General features: G+C 37.4%; 1 protein-coding gene across 7 annotated transcripts in view; it reads right to left on the bottom strand.

Annotated features, from left to right (window-relative positions):
• Positions 1-298: 298 nt before the first annotated feature.
• Positions 299-21834, bottom strand: part of PHLDB2 (pleckstrin homology like domain family B member 2) — a 101355-nt gene continuing 79819 nt past the window's right edge. For 4 of the 7 annotated variants that reach the window (XM_067546226.1, XM_067546222.1, XM_067546227.1 and 1 more), the window contains 7 exons: positions 17527-17562; positions 14315-14522; positions 10553-10643; positions 9023-9169; positions 6927-7146; positions 4253-4338; positions 299-2326 (listed from right to left, as the gene is read on the bottom strand). In XM_067546226.1, coding sequence (XP_067402327.1) covers positions 2186-2326; positions 4253-4338; positions 6927-7146; positions 9023-9169; positions 10553-10643; positions 14315-14522; positions 17527-17562 — 929 coding nt within the window. In that variant the 3' untranslated portion in view covers positions 299-2185. The other 3 variants (XM_067546228.1, XM_067546224.1, XM_067546225.1) reach the window with 2 other exon arrangements.

The following is a 21834-nucleotide window of genomic DNA, read 5'->3' as shown; positions in this document are numbered from 1 at the left end:
CAATTCACAGACTAAAGTTTATTACAAAAAAGAAGGAAGGTTAATGAAAGCTATGCACATGCAGTGTAGGACAAGAGTACTCTCCAAAAAATAGTTTTTAGGTACAAACACACACCTATACTTAAAGATGTATTTTCCATGATTCTTCTATGGAAAAAATGATTGGATCATCAGATTTCAACTACTTTTTGCATTTGTCAATATTAAACATAGGCAGTGCAAACAGTTATAGTAAGAAGAAAAGCAAAAGTGTTTCATAATGAGAAATCAGGCCAATATTTAAAAATAAAAACAAGCATATTTTTACAAACATTTATTTAGATGTCTTAATCACATCATGCAGGATACAAAAATCATTAGAAAACCTGTATAATCATACATAAAAGTAAAATCAAGGTACATCACAGAGAAAAATATAATTATATGAATCAAACCAACTATTTTCTGGTATTATTTTTATGTTTTAAACTCATTAGATTACAAGTTTCTTGTAGCTGTAATCTGCACAGAAATTGAAGGTAAAAAATTATCCCTGGTGAGAACAGTTCCATCTTTCCTGATTCAGCATGTCAAATCTGGTGCACATCGAAACTAATAAAATAATTCAAGAGCAACCATGTGACCTGTGCATACCACAAAAAAGAATTTTCATACCCATTCATGCCAGACATAGGATTTTGAAAGTTCATCACTTTCTGCAAGTATAATTTATTCTGCTTTCAGATTCTAATTTGTTTAAGCAAAAAAGCTGTTTTCTTCTTTGCTTTTAGTAGGATTTATTTAATTAAATGAACAATATGGCACTTACAAATTCAGGGTACTAAAATGAAGAACTTGCCTGAAGTCTAGGTTACATTCAGTAATAAATTATTTTTATATAATAGTCAAGGGCTAGAAAGCAGTTTTAAAATGGGAGAACATTTACAAGGAGCATACACTAAAAAAGAGGTCTTTGCTGTATTTGCTATTTACAGTTTTTATCTGCATTACTGTTTTAGTATGGGCTCTCTCAACTTGCCTGTCTTTGTGCTCTACCCTGTGGCATCATATGGCCAAACTCCATGCTGATATATACTTTGAAAAATCTCACTGGCAGAAATCCTGGCTCCACCGAAGTCAATAGGAGTTTTCATACAGACTTCAGTGGGGCAAGGATTTCACCCATTGATTTCAGTGGGGTGTCCAATAAGCACAAAATGTTAGCTTTTGACTAGAATCATCTCTATGGTGAGACTGAGCTCCATACTACAGAAATTGCTACAGGATCCAGCCAGAAAATCAGTTCAATGCCTACTACAGAGGGAATGGAGAAAATTATGGCAAAGTTAAGTTTGATACTCTTCTCTCCATTCAGTTTTATGTTGTGAAACAGTCTATCTTTGTGAAGCTATTGCTTCTGTGCTTTATATAAACCATTTTATAAATACAGTTTGTTCAACTGGTAATTTAAATGTACAGAATACTGTAACAATTGAGTTATATTAAAATTTAGGAAGAATTTTGGCATTGTTCCATCACACGAAGCTAAAGCACAGCTTACAATTTGAGTTCATTCTTATACAGGAATCGTGCAAATCTTTGGCTCTGTATTAATACCTGTACTTTAACTACTAAGGCAAGAACTACCTGTATCATAAGGCTGGTGTGTCTTGAGTTTTTTAATTTTTATTTTTTTTATAAAATACATATAAGTAAAAGAATTTTAAAAAGCCAGCTAATTACCTATAAATGTCAAATACTGCATATTAAAAATATATGCTATTATACTTTTCTGTTCCATTAATAAAATGTTTGCATACCAATGAGCACACACAAACAAGTTTGTAAACTGTTTAGTTTGTATTTATGAAGACATCTTCTACATAGGAGAACTTGTAAGAAATTGTTATGGAATCAATATACCACCCTTAAGTTGACTTGATTACCCATGTTACAGCCCTCTAATACTTCAACAGTTTTAGCTCTTTTGCTACTGTAATGATCAACTAAAGTAAGCAAATAGTCTCTCTTTTACTTGTGTGTATAAAATCCTTTGATTTTGAGAGTTTGTGTGCACATCATAGGGAGGATTACTTGTGAAAGTTATCAATATTGTATATGGCTTTTCAAATTCACTTGCATATGGCTAAATTAATGAATAAGGTTATTGCAATATGCCGTGTGAATGCATTGATGCACCATTTTATTATAACATGAAGTGGGTGTAGCCTTCTGCTCCCGTAACTATAACATCCATCCATATCCTCATGGCTTCTGGCGTTGGAGCAACCATGTAATATATTCGGTCATGAGTCTTAACACTGAAAGTGAGTAATGGGTTAGGACTCTAAAATAAAAAAGAAGCAGCAAAATCAGTAGTATGAAATGAGACCAGTTTAGTGACAGTGAGTAAAGTCCTGTACTAGGAGACTCTCAAGGAAAAAGCCAGTTGAGCAATTGCTACTTCACTTGTCATACTGTATAAATGAGGACTTGCTCAACCCCAACCTGCAGGGGTATGTTTTGAGGACTCTGGCCCAATGCAGACAGAGTGTATGACAAAATCCCAAATTGGCTGTTGCGTAGCAATATGTGAGACCAAGCAGTTGCTTCATCTCTAAACCACAATTAACTTCCCTTATGTACCTGCTGCAGCCAGGGACCAAAAGCCATTTTAGTTCTTAATATCTCCTTCTTGAGGAGGGCTTGGAACAGCTCACAGTCCTTCTAAACTGCAAAAGCTAGGCAGGGGGCTCTTCCCAGAGCTTCAAAATGGAATCAACTTCCATCTTGGGCTAGAAACACAACTCCATCCCCTGATTTAGGCCACCTGTGGCTGCAGCATTAGTAACCTGGGATGAAAACCTGGTCCACTGAAATCCACGGCAAAACTCCCACTGAATTCACTGGAGCCAGGATTTCACCTCTAAAAACACCATATTCAGGAAGAACCTCTGTGTATGTGCCATCAGACGTTTTCAGCATCTGGGACTGGTGGCTGATACGAAAGGCTCAATGTGCTCATCTCTTGCCAGTCAAGTCCACCCTAAGCCCTAATTCTGTCACATACTCTACCACCATCTCTCTCTTTTCCAGATATGGGTGGTGGTATAGGGTAGGGATTTACTGCAGAAAGTTAAATTTTCCCTGTGCATGGAAGTAAATCTTTAAATTTACTTTAAGACTGGGAATAGGCTCTGTCCTGAAGTACTGTTCTCTTTATATAATGAAAACTCCATTAATGTAAAAGAGGCCAAATCTAATTGGCTTAACTCCTTGTTCTCAACCTCTGCTGATTTTCTAACATTTATATCAAACAGACTACTCAATGACTTTGTAGTGTAGATGATTGGAAAATCTGAAAAGTCTCATCAGGCTGGGACTTTTTAAGCAGAGATATCCCAGAACTGACCACAATACTCAGAATGGAAGAACCACTTTTCTGTTTCTTGTAAAGTAATGAACACTATCAATCCTTTGTGTGCTTGGTTAAAGTGCATTATTATCCCCATTTTATAGTGAGGAAAATCGTAAGCTGAAGGACTGATTTTTGCTCAAAGCCACAAACGGATTCAGTGGCACAGCAGGAATAAGAACTCAGGAGTTCCTGGCCCCTTGGTCTGTCTTGAGACCACATCACTTGCCAAGTGGACTACATCTGTTCTGTCTCTTGATATCTTGTTTTGGAACTAACAAATTTTTGTATGAGAGAAACAAGGTGGGTGAGATAGATCTGTTATTGCATCCACTTCTGTTGGTGAGAATGGCAAGCTTTCGAGCTTACATAGAGCTCTCCTTCAGGTCTGGGAAAGGTACTCAGAGTGTCACAGCTAAATACAAGGTGGAACAGATCATTTACTATAAGCAGTAAACGTTTGTGTTTAGCTGTGACATCTGTCCCAGACCTAAAGAAGAGCTCTGTGTAAGCTCAAAAGCTTGTCCCTCACAAACAGAAGTTGGCCCAATGAAAGATATTATATCACCCACCTGGTCTCTCTAATATCCTGGGACAGACACAGCTACAACAACACTGCATACAAAATCATGTATGCCAATCATTGCCATGGGCACTTTATCTGCACATTCTATGCTTTTCCATGCCGTGTGTATGTGTAAGTAAGAGATGTGTGTGTGTTTGTGTGTGTGTGGGGGGAGGGGGATGTTAAGCTCTTTGGGACACAATTTGTGTCTTCCTGTGTCTGTACAGCATCTATCACATTTTGGGTGCTACTAAAGGATAATTAATAAAAACAACAAAAATGATAATGTTTACCTTATATGCATTCTTTAGATGATCATAATAGACTTCTTCAATGGCTTGGAAATATATTACTCCTTTTAATTTAGTTTCATGCTTGTCTGCAAATAAGAGAGAAACTGGGTTTTGAAAATTGAAACCAACAATATACCATAAAGGTTGAAGGGTTAATTGAATTTGCATGTTCACCCAGCATTAGTCAAAAACTGCATGCTAGCACTTTCATTTGCAAAATACCCCACGGAATCTTCAGCCTGCCTTTTCAGTTGGGCAGCACATTTACAGTAGATAAATTGCACACAGTTAAATACAGTGTTCACCTTCATTTTTTTTTATTCATCATTGTTGCTAAAACATTACAACAAAACTGTCAAACTAACAGTGATGTTGCCCCCTCCTCCCCCAAGCTGCTATAAAGGCCAACTCTGGGAGACAATTTGATACTCAGTTTTACTTCAAAACAGTGTTGCATAAGGACTTTTTCTATTTAAAAAAAAATAGTTTTCCTGTTTATGGTAATCTCTCAGAAACTTCAAACTAAAATTTAACGTGTTACTCAACAATGGTGCAAGCCGGTCTTAGACAGATATATAACACTACTGGAGCAATAATGGTATAAAGAGACCAAGGAGAGGTTGAATATCATGGATGGCTTTAATTAGGAGATTTTAAAGATAAAAAGATTACAGACTGTACTTTCTGTACAGCCTCCAACTGGCCTCCCATTTGGGATTGATTCCTGTCATTCATGCAGACCTCATCGCCATCTAACTTCCATTACTAGTACCTGCAGTTTCTACTTGCAAAGAGGGTCAGCTGCTCCCATTTTTTCCCCCTCCAAAGTCTGGTCCTATATGCGCATTTGGCTGTAGAGGTGAGTAACCATTCTTATGGTTTTGGGAGAAATATTAATGACAAAATGTTAATCTGAAGATGTAATGTTCAGTACTTAGACAATGCTCAGTCTTTGTATCAAAAAGTTCTTTATAATTTTCAGGTCAAGAACTAAATACATTTTAGTCTTTGCGCTAAATTACAGGCTTCGGGGTCAATTCTCTTTCGGCTCAGTAATTCTAAGGACACTATATCTGTATGTTCAGTCATGGGCCAGGTACTCTGCATTTATAGCATACCATATTGGTGGATCAAGACTTACATCTTGGAAATTTGCTGTAGTATTAAAGTCATATTGACAGTTTCTAATGCACACCAACAGCTGCATTTGTGCTCTGCTGGTATGAAGTTTTCATTTAATTTTGTTTGCTGGCTTGAGACCTCGAAACATTATGAAATGTTTTCTTTGATAATTGACATTACATTAGAACAGCTGTGCTGTAATCGAAACTGAAACAGGTAACTATTAAAGTAATTATCTTTTAAAAAATCAGTACCAGATGGGATTACTATAGTATTTGTTAAATGCCTTGCTAATAAATAAACCAGATGTTCAGACAATAATAATGAATATTTCTGTTTGTTAAGTTTTCCCACAACTATTATTGCAAACTTTGCTGAAATATTATGGATATTTAGTGAATATAAGTACTAATTTTTCAAACAGATAAAATGGGCAATTTCCTCCACCATCAATATTCACTCCTTTTTGCCTGCTGCTAATGTAATGTCACATGAGGAAATAGAGCTGTTCAGTTCATGGCAGTTAAGCCATGTGTATTTCTTTGCTTGGTAACAGTTATCACCTAGAGCAAGCCTGTGCCTGATTTCTTTTAACAATGGAAATTAAAACACTACAAATCATATTTCTGGGTCCATCCCAACTTTTAAATTCAAACTACAAGTTACAGATATGTATAGTAGCACTGCAGATTTTTTGTATTTGCAACAGTTTGTATATTTCCAGTATTCTGATTTAAAACTAATCCATGTAATAAAGCAATCTAAAGCCTGTGATTTTATCTTCAAAGAACATAGTAATATAGATGTAGCTGTTTCTGAAATTGGATTTCCATAGTCTAGAAATGACAGAAGTTTGGTTGGTCTGGGTATTTAACTGCCTTTCGGAATGTGACAAGTAAAACCAAGCATCCAGCTTGCGTTTGTCATTATGATCATCATCGTCTCCAGACCATCCAGACCACAAGGAACAACGTTCAAATACGATGAGACATTAAGTTAAAGAAAGTGGGCTACAAATTCATCTGATTTTTTTAAAAATAAGTTAACATGAATCAAGTTCTTTTGTGAAGCCTACCAGAAATCCTCACACCAGTAAGGAACAGGCTGTATCAAAGTCAATTATAACCAATTTTATTTATTTAATAAATAAATAATGCTAAACCATCATGCTGCACAGTAGGAACCCAAGGATCTTATTGTTGTTACCCTCCTCTGCCCTTTTCCCTCCCTTTGTCTGTGGCACTCATTTATGTCTCATTCCCGATTGTAAACTCTTCAGAGCAAGAGGAAGGAGACAGAGAGAGAAAGTGTGTGTGTGTGTGTGTGTGTGTGTGGGGGGGGGGGGGGGGGGGGGGGGGGGTGTAAATAAAACACCCAGCACAATGGAGTCCCTTTCTGATTAAGGACTTGAAAACACAACACAAATAAAGAAAATGGTGTAAATGGCACTTAACGTAACAATAGGGCCTACGTGACAAATGTTGGGATGGGCGCACATAAGAATGGTACTGCCACAGAAGGACTCAATCCTGGATGAAGGAACATAACCTACCTGCATAATAGGAAAATGTTCTTTTGCTTCTGTCAAAAACAAACCACCGTTTCTTCCATGTTTTAATTTTCCCTCCCATCTTAATCAGAAAGCCTCGACATGTCTTCTCAGTGAGTGAGATGTGGTAACAGGTCTCTATGTTGTGACCAGCTGTTTCGATGTGACCTCGTAGATCGAAGTCTTCCTTTCTGATTGGCAAGTAGCGAGTCAAGGGGCGGGCCTAACACAGAGCAAAAAGATACTTCATAAAGTTTTTATCTTTTTTCTTTTTATCTGCTGTAAGCAGATAAAAAGTACAAGTAGCACCCATGTTCAACTATGAAGATAGCAAAGATTAAATTTGTGTGTTGCATCCTTGGATTTTCTGAAAAGAATGGACACATTTCTGCAATATGTACCTACATCAACTGTTGAATACTGGCATAAAAAAAAAGGATTTCCTGCAGAGAACATAGGTTTCTTAAAATCATGCATTAAATAAGATAGAGATCAAATCACTGAAGAGTTTTGGTGGTAGGGGGAGGTTAAAGCACATACGTGTGTGTCAAAATATCTATGGCAGCTTTGAGAAAAGAAGAACTCTGTGAGACCTTGGCCAAGTCACTTAACTGCTCTGGGCCTCAATTTCCCTATCTATGCAGTGGAGTGCTATATATCTAACTCGTTAATGTGTTTCAAGTGCTTTGATACACTTGAATGGAAGATTCAAATGCAAAACATAATTACTGTATTATCAGAATAAAGCCAAAGTGCACAAGGATAAGAATAAACTGTAATATAAGTTCCAGAGGGGTAGCCGTGTTAGTCTATTTTCAGCAAAACCACGAGAGTTCTGTGGCACCTTAAAGGCTTACAAATTTATTTGGGCATAAGCTTTCGTAGGCAGAACCCCACTTCGTCAGATAGCTTTCGTGGGCAGAAACCCAAGTTTCTCAACTGAGAGTATCTACTTGCTTTCTGTGACTCAGACCCACAACTTAAGGGTCGTACTATCACTGTATCCTTAACTGGTTCTACATACAGTGACAGTAGTGGTGGCCTTTTATATTGTGTACATTTGACACTCTCTGAAATTGTACATCACTGTACTGAACAAGCTAGGGATAGCTTTAGTTTCTGCAGAACATGCTGCTCCTTCCATTGTTTTTGGTATTTAAATGTCAGGAAGCACTGAAAAGGAAAACACAGAATCCTGAAATTAGGTCTTCCTGAGTAACCCAAAGAAAAACTTGTAATTGAAAAAAAAAATTATATAGTGCTCATGAAAGATCAGTTATGTCATCACGTCAATCCAGTCCCTTGGGGTTTCTGTTTTGGGATCCATTCACCAAATATGAACTATGGTTTCTTTCTTATAATGTTGACAAAATAAATATTCATCACACAGTTGGTTTGGAGGGGCTGTGTATAGGAGTGAATGGGTAAAGAAAAGTCCTCTGTTCTGTTCTTGTCAACAAAATATTTGGAAGAGGACAACTCACAATCCAAAATGTCCTACATATAAAAATCATCGTGTACTTTTACAAAGTTACTGCTCTCAGAAATGTCTGTTATTCAGCATAGCTGTGATACAGACTGCACAGTTCTGCGCTTAGTGGATTCAGGACATTGATGCAGTGGCATCGACTGCACGGGTCTGTGTGGACCTGCTTAGTCGATGGGAGAGCGCTCTCCCGTTGACTGAATTAGCTCACCTCCCCGAAAGGCAGCATCGACAGGAGAGCATCTCCTATCGATGTAGCATCATGAAGACACCGTGCTGTTACGTAACTAGCGTATCTCACGTCAACCCAGCACAGCAGTGTAGACCAGGCCTCAGTGACAAATCTCCTAGGATTAACACAGTCTATTTACAAAGCCAATATAAGATCGGAAGAGACACCTATGTTAATATTTCTTGATTTAGATTTAAATAACTAAAGAGACACTAATCCAAGGCTCTAAGGTGCCTTTAATAGAATGTGGATAAAATCTTAGAAGTATTAAAATAATCAATTCAACAGGCACTCAAGGAGTCAGAAACTCCTTCCCTTCATTATTGTGCGAGGTTTGCCATACAGCTGTTACATCCTGTACATGGTAGATAATCAACTCACCTGTGCTCTTTGTTTCTCACGTATCTTGACTTCCTTTTCAATTAATTTTTGTCGCTGGCTAGTTTCTTCTTGTAATCGTCTCTCTAGCTGCTCTCTGCGACGCTTTTCTTCTTCCAGGGCTCGTTTTCTGGCTTCCATTTCCCGTTCCTATATACCACAGGGCACACAGAGTTTCAGCTATAAGCTATGTAAAACTACACCTGATAAAAATTAAAACTAACCTGATCCTACCAAGAGCTCCTACAAGCCACTTTATAACTCTCAGGGAGCCTAGAATGTATGCAAGGTGGATTGGTAATTGGGATCAGAACCACAGTTGGAGAATAGAAGGATTGTAGTCTACCACACCAGTTGGCTACAGAAGAGTTCTCACAATAAAATAAAATAAATAAATAAAATAAAATCCACGTCCACTTTATGTCATGGTAATTGTGCTAGGACTTTGGTAGCAGTAATGGAGTTTAAACATGGCTGTAGCTAGCAGATTCCAATCCCTGCATGAGCAGGGCCATATTAAATAGAAAGTTAGAAGACAATAGATCTTTATATCAAAGGTACCGAGTTACATTAAAGCTGCATCTACACAATATAATCTTGCCTTTTCCCGCTACAAACTGGGTGTAAGTAGTTGTCCCCCAACTGGGATAGGGTCTAATTGAGTTCTGTGCTCAGTATAGCCAATGCTACCTTTATCAGGGATTGAACCTTCTGTGCTGCCTAGTCTGTTAATTTGACTGCTTCTGAGGGTAACTCATTGTCAAAGCATTAATATTTTCTTGTAATAGGGTCAAAATATATGCCTGAATGCAGAGAAACGCAGCTACTGTAATATGAAATGAAATGCTACTTCTTAACAAACATTTTGCTGGTTGGGATTTAAATTGTATTTGTTAACATTAGGAGACTGAAATAGGACTAAATCTTTTGTGCCCAATTTAAATGTAGGCAAATATAATTGACATTCGCTAATGTCAATTCTAAAGTGCAGTATTATTTTGTTTCTAGTTAAAGCAGGTTTTGTTTTCAAGTTACTTGTTCTTCACTCATGAGTCACTTTAAAGTTTGAAAATAGGGCTAATTTTATTTTAAACCATCTAAAATCATTACCTGAAGTACAGCAATAGGGACCGATCTGTATTACTAGTAGACTAGTGCCGTGCCATTTGACCGACTTTGGTTGAGTTACAGTGGCTGGCTGGTTTCTTGCCTCCTGGACTAGTAGAGTATATGCAGCCCCTTAAAGATGGGGATGGTAAGCAAATACTACTCATTAGCAATCCCTCTAGCAGAAGAAGGAACAACAATGATTAGCTCTTAAAGGATTTCTGTCCACCTCAGCCACAGAAATGGTAGCTGTTGCACAGGGTATCAGGAATGGCAGTATTCAAGCGGGACAAAGTTGGGGGAAGCGGAAAATGAATTCTTCAGGGCTGCATTAGGAAATTACAATTTAAGAATGGCCAAACAAAATGTGTATTATGTGAACCAAGTGTCTGCTACTAATCTCTGTCAAATAAATCTTTAGATTACCCTAGATTCAAGCAGTCGTGTCCTTTCAGCATGAGCTTGTTTCAGAAGTCTCTCCATTTCTTCTATTCTTGCAACATTTGAAGTACTGGCGCTGTATAAATTAAAAAAAAAAAGAATACCTAGGAGAATAGTTAAAGACTGAAGCCATATTTACAGACTAATTCTGGATAATTTAAGAATAGCGTTGATAAAATTCTGGTCCAATTTAGTACAGCACCAAGTAAAATAGTGTATTATGTATAATACCCTCTCATTAAATATAGTCTCTCATACAGAGTAGTCTAAAAATACAGCCCTGAGAGTCTAAACATGGAGTTTGTGGTTTGCCATCTCTATAACATGTGGGCCTAAGGGGCCACTTGTCCCAAAAGTTAGCAACCATTTACTGATCCCCTGCACTGGCACCAGTAACCAGCTAACTGTAAAATGTAAGCCCCTCTGGCCATGAAGTGTATCTTCTGTATTACTGAATTTGTCATCAGAAATTACCAAATTAACATAAAGAGCAGGTAGTAGGGAATATCAGTAAAAGGCACTGAATGACAGGGGACACAATCCCATATTCTGAAAGGCTCACGTCTCTGTACTGAAGATAGGAAAGAAAGGCTGAAGGCTCTGTTATAATACTTGGGGCCTAGCAGGTCCAGTTTAATTGTGTGCCTAACTGGTGGAAAGTGGTAAAGGCTCATGAATTGCCACAATGTCCTGTTATATAAAATTGTTTGAGAAACATGTAAAGATGAGACAGAAAGACTGAATTAAGTTTGGCAAAGACGGTTTACTGATACCGCCTCAGGGCTGTGTTAAGATTTTGACTGATAAACAAGAGGAGTGAGGGACCGGAAATGAGTGAACCAAATCTGGTACTTTGGAAATCAGGCCTACATGGTGAACAAAATAGTGAGAAGATGGCTATTCCACTTCCTAAAAAGGAGACTTGGGGAAGAAAAATAGTTTCTACCACCAAGGCAGGCACAGCAGAAGGATTTCTCATTGTGACACCCAGGCCTTGGCAAATAGTGGCAATACTTGACCACCACCGCTGCACCAGTAACAAAGGGTGCTAGACTCTGGAGCAGCACCATACAACATTACTATCCCTCTTGCCCTGTAAATGTTTCCTTGTTTAGTATGTGCAATAGGTGAATGCTTGGCCTACACTTTCAACTCACTGTGGGAGGCAACAGAACTTTTGCACCTGGACTGAGTAACCATGATCATATCAGTCCCCTGTTCCACAATGATTGCCTATCCAAGGCGATTCACTTTGTTTGTCCCTCTTGGTTTTGAAGACCCTTAAAAATGCAGGCCCTATTAGAGGTCTGCTCTGGACTTATTTTAAAGCCTAACCCAGACCCGAAACTGAGCCAAGCACAGCTAACCTGACCACGACCCAAGTGTTGGATTGTTTTTAGAATTGAACCATCCCAAACCTAACATTTCCCCCTAAACTTGGGGCTCAGCCTGGTGGGGGCTACCCACTGCCCATGGCTGCAATCTTTCTCCAGCCGCCTTTGGCCCTTGGGGTTGGTGTGTCATCAACCACTACTCTGCTGTGCTGTCAAGTGAAAGGCACAGCAACTCATTGGCACAGTCACTCCGCAGCCTATATGGAGTGCAGTGAGGTGGCAGAAGCTAACAAGAGTGATGGCATGCAGCTACTGCCAGGGTTGGGTTGTTTTCAGACCCAACCCAATTAACACTTGTAGTTGGGTCCTGTCAGGTTCAGATCGGGTTGCAAGGCTCGAGGCCCTACCCGCTGATACCTCAACCAGGAAAACTGAAGTTACTAATGGTTCATGGGACTCATTTTTATAAGCTAATGAACAGCCTTTTCAAAATGTATATTTCTGTTGCATTTTGAACACTGGGGGACTTCAGGTACTCCCAGCAACTAAGGTCTCTCCTTATCCCCAAACTACTTCTTTTGTATGTTGTATGTTTGTGTGTGTGTGTGTGTGTGTGTGTGAGAGAGAGAGAGAGAGAGAGAGAGAGAGTAAACAGCAGTGTTGAATTTTCACCTACAGCTGGGACATGGTTGGAAATCATTTTAAAATATCCCAAGGCCACTTTAATTCATTATGCCTAATGGCATCTGTGTCAGAAAAGGAAGTCATCTGTCATCTATGAATGATCAACAAAAATAAACAAATACCTATCCAAATTAACATTATCTAGTGAGAAATCATTTGATCCAAAGGAGTACTGCGTGCATTTGTGAGAGAGTAAATAATATATCTAGAAATTAGGCTCAGATTTCCAAAAGAATCTGAGGGAGTTAGGCACTCAAATCCCAGTGAAACTCTACAGGAGCTAGGTGTCTTACTCTATTAGGCATCTTTGAAAATTCCAGCTTTAAGCTTCTATTTGCAAGTTGGTCTGTGGATAGCCTAGGTGCATGACGCCTCTCAGGGAGAATCACAATGCAACAAGTCAATCAGAACAAAAAGCCAGATTCAGATACCATTACTATGCTGAATTATACCGTACTGTACAAACAACATCACTGAGGTGCTGCTCAGCCTGAATAAGGATATGAGAATCTGGCCCAACTGTGAGCAACCATTGCTCCCCTACCTCTATATACATTAGACAGAAAAGTTAAACCTCTGTTAGGCCTCTACATCTATCTTCTTTAATATTACAATTTGCTGCTATAAACAAAATAAGACCACCGCAGCAAATATTGATCCTGAATATCTATTCACAACAACTAACCAACCTCTACATTACATTTAAGTTGGTAAATACAATACAAATTCCTCAAACTGCGCCATAACATTAGTAAACACAATCATAGCACTGCAACAATAAAAACGGAGCACAATGGCCTGATACTCAAGTTTCTTCCTTTAAAGGAAACAGATGCTAGATAAAACACAAAATGGCAGCCAAAAAGCTTTCCTCATGTTTTGAAGATGTTCTAATTCTGTGACAATGTTGTATTTCATTGATGGTATTCATGTGGTTTCCCAAACAGGGATTTGGCAGAAATCAAAGTACTATCACCACAATGGGATAGCCAAAGAAAGTGTTGATCAAAATGCTGTTTTCAGACTCCAGATGCTGTGCATTTTTTTAAAATAAATACAAGACATTGCTTTCTTCTCTAGTAGTTATATTGATGAGACCCTAAAATAAGAGAAGCAAAGCCTAGAAATCAGAGCCATGGTTGGGAACCAAGAACTCTTTTTTTTAAAAATTCTGATTTGCAGAGAGGAGACTAGATTGCTAGCATTACTGGTAAGAGATCCAAAAAGTTCACAAGTCCAAGCCCCTACTGACATATCATCTTAGACACAGACAGAGAGTCAACTTAGTTGCTGGATCATGGACTTGACAATGAGTATCCCACGCAAGAAATCTGCTGCAGTGATCAGAGAGGCAGCCTTGTGCCAAATCCACTATAACATGCAGGAAATCAACTCCTCTATAGGTTTAATCCCAACTGTGATACTGATTCTCTGTGTGACCTTAAACAAGTTGCTTAACTTCTTCATACTTTAATTTCCTGCTAAGCTCGGGGATGAGATGAGAATTAATTAAATTGATCTGAAGATGAAAAGCACTATCCAAGTGCTAAATAATATTTCTGTCCAATTCTTGCAGATTTTCTTACCCAATTAGTAAAAATTTCTATCTTCTCTTTCTCCCTGAATAGATAAGTAATACGTTTCCATTGCCCTAGAGATATACAGCTTACAACATGTTCTTTTATAACAGTTTCCATTATGAAAAAAAATATGAGAAGTTAACATTTACCTGGAAATATTATCAGGGGAGCATGCAGATATGCTGGTCTCCATACTGTCAGAACTGTCTAAGCTTAATGTATCAAATGCATAGTCCTTGTAGCTCTGATCAGGGTAATGGAAACTATTCAAATACACATTAGATTCAGATGCAGTTCTGCTGTAGAATTCAGGAGATTTCTGCCTTTGTTCTTCATATATATGTTGATGATTATACCCTACGGAGTGCAGTCAAAGAAAAGAAAAGTAAGTTTACCTAATTTTTAGACTTAAAATTCTCTGAACTGAAAATTTAATGTTCAGAAATAGCTGAACACCATTTTAATCTAAAATTGCACTGTGACCAAAGTAGTACAGTGTTCTAAAGAATATAATAGAATAAATCATGAACATACAGAAGATTTATGAAAACTGGTTTTACTTGTGACTGACACCAAGAAATCCACTTTCATAACTTGTGGGATTAGTTTATTGGCTAAACTTCATCAACACTCTAACAGTTTTTTAATATTTATTTTGTATAAGTGAATTATGGAAACAAAGGTGCAATACCTAGGCCAAAAACCTAAAAGTAAGGTGTGACAGATACTGCAATCCTATAAGTATCTTTGGAGTCTATGGTATTAAATTTATGAATGGTTTATGTAAAACCATGTACTACTCTATGGAGGAAGGTTACCACAGCTCCTCCAAGAATAAAAACAGTGGGGAGTGATAATGCCAGCTGCTGAGACGGTAAACAGCTCCAGAGAGCTCCATCCTTTGGGATGATTTGCATATGCTGATTCAAATTGGGTTTTCCAGAGACTCAAACAAAGAAAGGGCTTGTGGTATAGAAAGCTTGTGTTTAAACAGATTCATCTCTTCCTTTTGATTCAGCAAACAGGCAGGTCCTTACTCAGTGGGCACCTCCAACCCTTGCTGAAGGGTTTGAAAAACTTTGGCCTACCAGGGCCGCAAAGGATTGATAGGTATGTCTGGTACATTCAGTAAGCAGTAGATCGGTTTGTTGTTTTTATTATGTTGTCTCTGTAACGTTTTTACCTTAAGAATAAATGGATTTGCTTAGGAAGAGCTGTGTGGGTAACTTGTAACTGCTGGAAATATGCAGTTCATAGCCCTTGGAGAGGAAGCAATGCTTAGGTGCTGGCCATTCGGCAGACTGGCTTGCTGGGGATATCCCAAGGTATGGCACGGGGGATGTGAAGCCTGATAACTGCCAGTCAGAAGAGAGCGGGAAACAGGTCCCCACCCAGACACAGGTGACAGCTAGAGGCCTGAGACCTGAGTTGGCACCCCTAGAGTGAACTACGCCACGTGTTGGGAGGACTATGGGTGCAGTTACCCTGAAACTGTGACATAGGGTAACTAAAGTTAGACATCTAAATCACCACCTAATTAAAAATGCCCAGATTTTCAGAGGTGCTGAGTACCTGCAGCTCCCACTAAAGTCAAACTGCTTTTGCCTTAATGGCCTTTAGTTTAGTTTAGTTTAGTTTATATGCTGAAAATAAAGAGCATATCCTGTAGGTAATCCTGATTCATGTTACTAAGGTGTCTCCCTAGAACTTACTAGTACTACTTGAGATTCCCCTTACTAGACTGAAACAAACTTTTGTAGCCCAGTGACCTCATGAAACACTTCTTGTGTGTGTAGTTTTTTTGTTGTTTTTTTAATAAAAATACCACTACAAAGCCACAAGTAGTTGCTGTTTCCTGTGGGCATCCATCAAGCATGTATAAATAGTTAGCATGCAAATAGAAATCTTAGTTCTTGTAAACACACCATTTATAATGCTCATTTAAAAAAAAAAAAAAAAGTCAAGTTAATTTATGATTGTGTAAATCACACAGGTGGATGGGAATTACCCAATTACAAGAAGGCAAATGCTGGACACAGACCATTTATTCTGTTTTAGTTTTAACCAAATGATTTTGAAAACATTTATAAATAAAGCTGCAGCATTAATACAGCGCACAGGAGATCATGTTCATGTGATCTAGGAGCTTGTTTATATTATGTGGCAATGCACACTACAGGGGTGTGAATTCTGAAGTGTGGCAACATGTCGCACACTAACTGGCCCACGTACACCCAGCTGGTATGAACTAAAAGTTCCCTTGAGCACATTACAATAATACTACAGTACTACATTAACACACACTAGGGAACTTTTAACACATGCCAGGAAGATCTACATGGAGTAATTAGAGTGCAGAGCACATTGGCGCCCTTTAGAATTCACATCCCTCTAGTGCACATAGCCACACCATATAGATAAATCTTTGATGCATAAGAAGGAGGTGTGAAGGAGCTTGCCAGTTTGGTGTATAAAGATATTTTACATGACCCCTTTTAATACTTGTATTAAAGGATCAGATTGTCCACATTGGGTCATGGATTACATTATGTTTGAAACAGCCAAAGAGCTGAGGTTTGCTTGCACTTTGATTCTTAAATACTTCAGACAACATTGTGCATAAACCTGTGATTAACATGAGCATGTGGTAGACCAGGAGATGAACATCCCCTATTAGAATATATGAAAATCTCTCCTAAAATCAAGAAATTTACGTATTAATCCAGATAAGAATTCTCATATGGATTTTACCACATCATATTTTATATACTTTTTTATTAGTCACCATTGTTATTGAATTGATAAATATGGATTGGGAATATTTTTCACAGTAATTTTTAGTAACATGACTTCTTTCTCTGGTACTATACCTGCACATGAATCAGTTTGATTGTGGGATAGTTTCTCTGGCATGACATCAGAATTCCATTTTAGAGCGCAACCTATTGCCACTTTACAGTATACTCAAAAATGTATCTGAATAGTACATGGCTCACATTTAATCGTTAATGTCACTGCTTGATTAAGGAAAGCATGCACTGCACACATCCCCAAGGCAACATACATGATTTCCCCATTCCTGTGAGCTATTGAATGTTTTCCTATATACAATTAAAGCTGATTTCCAAGATGACAATAGCATTGTACTTGTCATTCAAGAAGATATTAGATTTAAATAGAAGTTCAACTGAACTAGTTAGTGAAGGAGAAAAAAGTGACACACACATTAAGCTTTGAGAGATAATAATTGACACCATGTAACACAACCTGTATTACAGATGTTACAGATTTTTATGCATAGGTTGTTTTTAATAATTATGACGTGCTGCTAGATGATACTGGCAACATTTGATAAAATTACCTTTAATACTTGAACCTTTGGAATGACTAATTGCTCCTTTAAAAGGGTTTTCAATTATTCATTATGAAAAGAGAAGGAAACAGAAATTACTGAAAGGAGAAATATTATTCTAATAGATATATTTTTAATGAATCCTACTTTACTAATACAGATTGTTTTTTAAAAAACCTTAATTTTACTTTAAAAATTAAATATTTCCAATATTTCACTGGAAAAAATTAACCCTATTTTTTATATCCAGAATATAAAACACACAGTGAAACATTTGAATCTTGTTGATCATGAAAGGAAAGGATTTTAATCAGCTCTTGTGTGAATGCTTTCTGTCACCGGTACTTATCTTCCACCGTCTTCACACACACAAGGAATGCAAGATTCATTAAGGGTATGAAATTTCACAAAATTATTTTACAATGCCATGCAGAAAAAAGGATAATTTACAACTATGAACACACATTGAAATAAGCAGAGTATCACGTCCTGGGAAGAAAAATTATTACAATAATTAAAAAAATATTGCTCCTTCAATTGAATTTATGCCAATATAACGATGACAAACAACAGTATCTCTTTCTAAGTACAGTAGGTAGGTCATGTGTTCAGCTACAGAAAGTATAATACTATGTTCTCCTTTTCTCCTTGCACCTTCGGAGACAGGCAGTTTACTTTAGTCCCAGCGCGAACATAGCTCAGCATTATTTTTCCAATGGCACCAAAATACAACCTACCTACTTCCATTATAGCCTTTCATTGCTTACCATCCAGAATCTTTTGTGAACAGATATACTCAAAGAACACTCCCCTGATACTGAAATCAGGATGATAACCAAAGAAACTAAAATAGCCTCTGACAAGGGACTAATAAGGACTTCAAGGTTATTATTTAGTTATTTAAAACAAAATAAAATAAAAATCTGAAGATAAGGTCATGAAGGGGATGTCCAGGATCAAAAGTCAAGAGAAAAATACATACTACACAGAAAGCATCCATTGCTTACAGGCATTTTGGCAATTATGTTACTCAAGTAACCATAGGGGCTGCTATAAAAAAGTAGTAAGCTCCCAATAAGATGTCACAACAATATTTTGCCCCTTTCCCATTGCTTCCTTGGGCTTGGAAAAAAGCCTGTGACATAAAAGCAAACTGTGGTATAATAACAAAAGAACAAAGTTAAGGTTTTTTTAAAAAGTAAAAGGAACAAAGCAAAACAATTTTAGTAACTGTACAGTTAAATCAAAGAATGCATATGCAACAACAAAACCAGCTCATTTAAAACACCAAGACCAACAGTTGTTATAGATCCACCAGTCTAGTAACACTATGAGGTCATAGCTATTAACTCAAGCTGCTTTCAAAAGGGACACTGTCAAGTATTTTTAAAAAATAGATCTTTTACAAAATCCTTTTAATTTCCTTTATCTTTTTAGAAGGTTAAAAATAACATCTCTTTTCCTGTTTGTTTGTCTGTTTGTATGCAAACATCAACACCTCAGCCTCTGAACTCATTTTTGTATGGAGCATATGCCAAAATAGTTGGCTTTACTTTCCTGTCAAACATAAATCAACCTAGCTGGGTGAACATATTTCTGTCATTTGTGTTCCACTTGTTTAGTTCTGCAGCATAAAGCAAAAATATCAGGCTCATGCATAGGCAATGGCTCTGCAGATACGAGAACTTTTCAGCTACAGAGATAGAGTTGTGAGTTTAATTTGAAATGCTATTTTTTTTATAAAAAAAGTGAGAGTCTGTGGAAAGCTCTTCATTACATTACAATAAACTTTAAGATTTACACAGTTTTGGTCCTGAACTACTTGACAGTCTCTCTTTAATCAGTGACTTCAACAAAACACCTCCGTGATACATACATACACACACACACAGATAAAAAGGTGTTTTCATACCTTTTTTGCCTTTTCCTGAGTTTGATAAGAGGAAGAATAAAAAAAAAATCATATTGTAATCCATTTAAGAGCTTTTTTCCTTTTCTTAAAAAATAGTGCCCATTATTTTAAAATAGAATAAGTCATGCCACAAGATTTTGCTTTTACAAGAGTGCTTAAACGACGTATAAATTGTACATACAACTTTGTGAGTGGCAAACTGATATCATAAAAATTCAAGAGGAAAAAGACCGGCTTCATTATCTTGGCCACACCCTGGCAGCTGGTGATGAGTGCTCCCTACACAGCATATTTTCCAGGCCTTTGTCTTGTCTTGTCTTTTTTTTTTTTTTTTTTAAACTCACAAGCAGTGCAGTTTCTACTACTTCCTTTGGGAGACCACTCCACAAATCAGTTTGATGGAGTTACTTGGACAGTTCTCACATTCCTACTTTAATGGCTCTTTCGCCAAGCTACCCAGTATACGCAGGCTAAAACCTACACATGCATGGAGTCCTACTGAAGTTGCGCAGGCTCCAGGATTCACCTTAGCCTTTTTCTACTGTGCTCCTCAGAACAAATCGCTTTCTCCTCCTCTTTAGGTGGCTGAAGCTTAAAATCAATTTTACTTGTAAGACATCTTAGTTTAAACAGGATGTCTTATTTGCATATTGGTAGCTCTTAAATCAATTCCATGTATGCCAGAGTTGTACTTACACCACAATCCTTGAGAAATCCATCAAGAATGACAGCTAAGAAACAGTTTTTCAGTTAATGGTTTATGACAAAGATGTTTAACATGTGACAACCTGCTTGTAACTCACAATAATTAGCTAATGTAGTATCCGTTGTTTTCTTGTGAGGTCTACTTTTCTAAATCAAGTTACTGGTCACACGCACTTTTGGCAGTCTTTGCAATCAAGTCTACTTAGTTTGAATAGATCTATGAAAATACTTCCCAATGAAAACCATCATCACTTGGTCTTTAATTTATTTGCAGACACTACTGACGAGGCATCAACTGTCCCCGAACCAAGAAATTTAAAGCTGCGGTTCCCACATGAAATTTAAGTCAGTCCCCTTGCCTGTATGTTTTGTTTTCTATTCCTGCATAAAGTCACATAGCTTAATGAATATGAACAACATGGTCAAATTGAGGCGGATTTGAAAATTCTCCATATCCTGACTTTGGTGAAATTAAAACATTCATCTTTAGATTTATATTTTACTTCCTTGGATTTTCAAATGTATGTTTTTGGGCTAAGCAAAGTAGAAATTGGAGAGAGAAAATATAGAGAAATATAACTTTAGGACTATTTAATTTAATAATACTTTAGAAAAACATTTCTAAATTAGCTTAGCTGTCAATTTCTCCAGCAAGACCTGAATAAACTTTCTTCAGAATTATAAATACGCACACACAGATATCTCTGGCCTAAGTATTTCAGTCCCAAGAAAGCTTGCAAGCCACTGAAACTACTTAACACCTTAGCAGCACATCAGCTCTATTTAATATTGCAGTTGATGTGACATCATGTTAAATTTATGGTATATACTCCAAACAGTAAGGATAAAAAGGCATTCATCATATAAAGCTATAATTCACCACTGGCATAAGCAAGACAATAAATTCAATGGGATTGTGCATGTTTATGCAAACAATAATCTGGGATCATCATGTCACTCATATCACATCACCTTCAGCGCAGAAATCCACTTGAGTGTCAAGCCTGCCAACTGTCAGAGAAGGCAAGTGAAGTGAGTGATGTTTCAGCATGCATCATGAGTTTACAATGTTTAGAATCTACTTATTACATATGCCGTATTAACATAAACTTCCTGGGGGAAGGGCGGGAAATATTAAAGATTAGTACATGATTTTATTTTTTGAACCAGTCTAACCAATTTGTATACAGGTTTCGTCTTGATCTGTCCACTTCAGTGGAACAAACAGGCAATATATATATATTTATAGCTCTCTTTTATTTATTGGGGAAATAAACAAACTACTTATCTCTGCAAAACCACACAATGTACTCAACAAAGATTTTTAAAGTCCTGTAGCACAATGCAGACCACATAAACCGGGAGGGGTGACATCACTAGCTGCTGGATCTAAAATCAGATCTAAATTTAGGTATCCACAAATGCCTATAGAATGTAAGCCTATATATCACCATATGAGCTTGCCCGCTGTGTTGGGCTATACAAGAATCTTCCCTTCTCTCAAATTAATCTTTTCTGGGGTTCAGCGTTATTAGAGAAACGGGAGAGACGTACGAGATCAACGTATCAATCTCCCTACAAGTGCAGCATTTAACTTCCCCAGATACCGAACAGCTGGTACACTTGTTTGTACCTGAAAGACCAAGCTTATCTTTCTGCTGAATTATGCTTATAAAAAGAGTGGTTTTCTTTAGGAGGAC

Source organism: Emydura macquarii, unplaced genomic scaffold, assembly GCF_026122565.2.
Source record: "Emydura macquarii macquarii isolate MOO-44397 ecotype Brisbane River unplaced genomic scaffold, CSIRO-AGI_Emac_v2 contig_1119, whole genome shotgun sequence".
NCBI lineage: Eukaryota > Metazoa > Chordata > Testudines > Chelidae > Emydura > Emydura macquarii.
The sequence above is the reverse complement of the archived record's forward strand: the minus strand, read 5'-3'. Positions and strand labels throughout refer to the sequence as shown.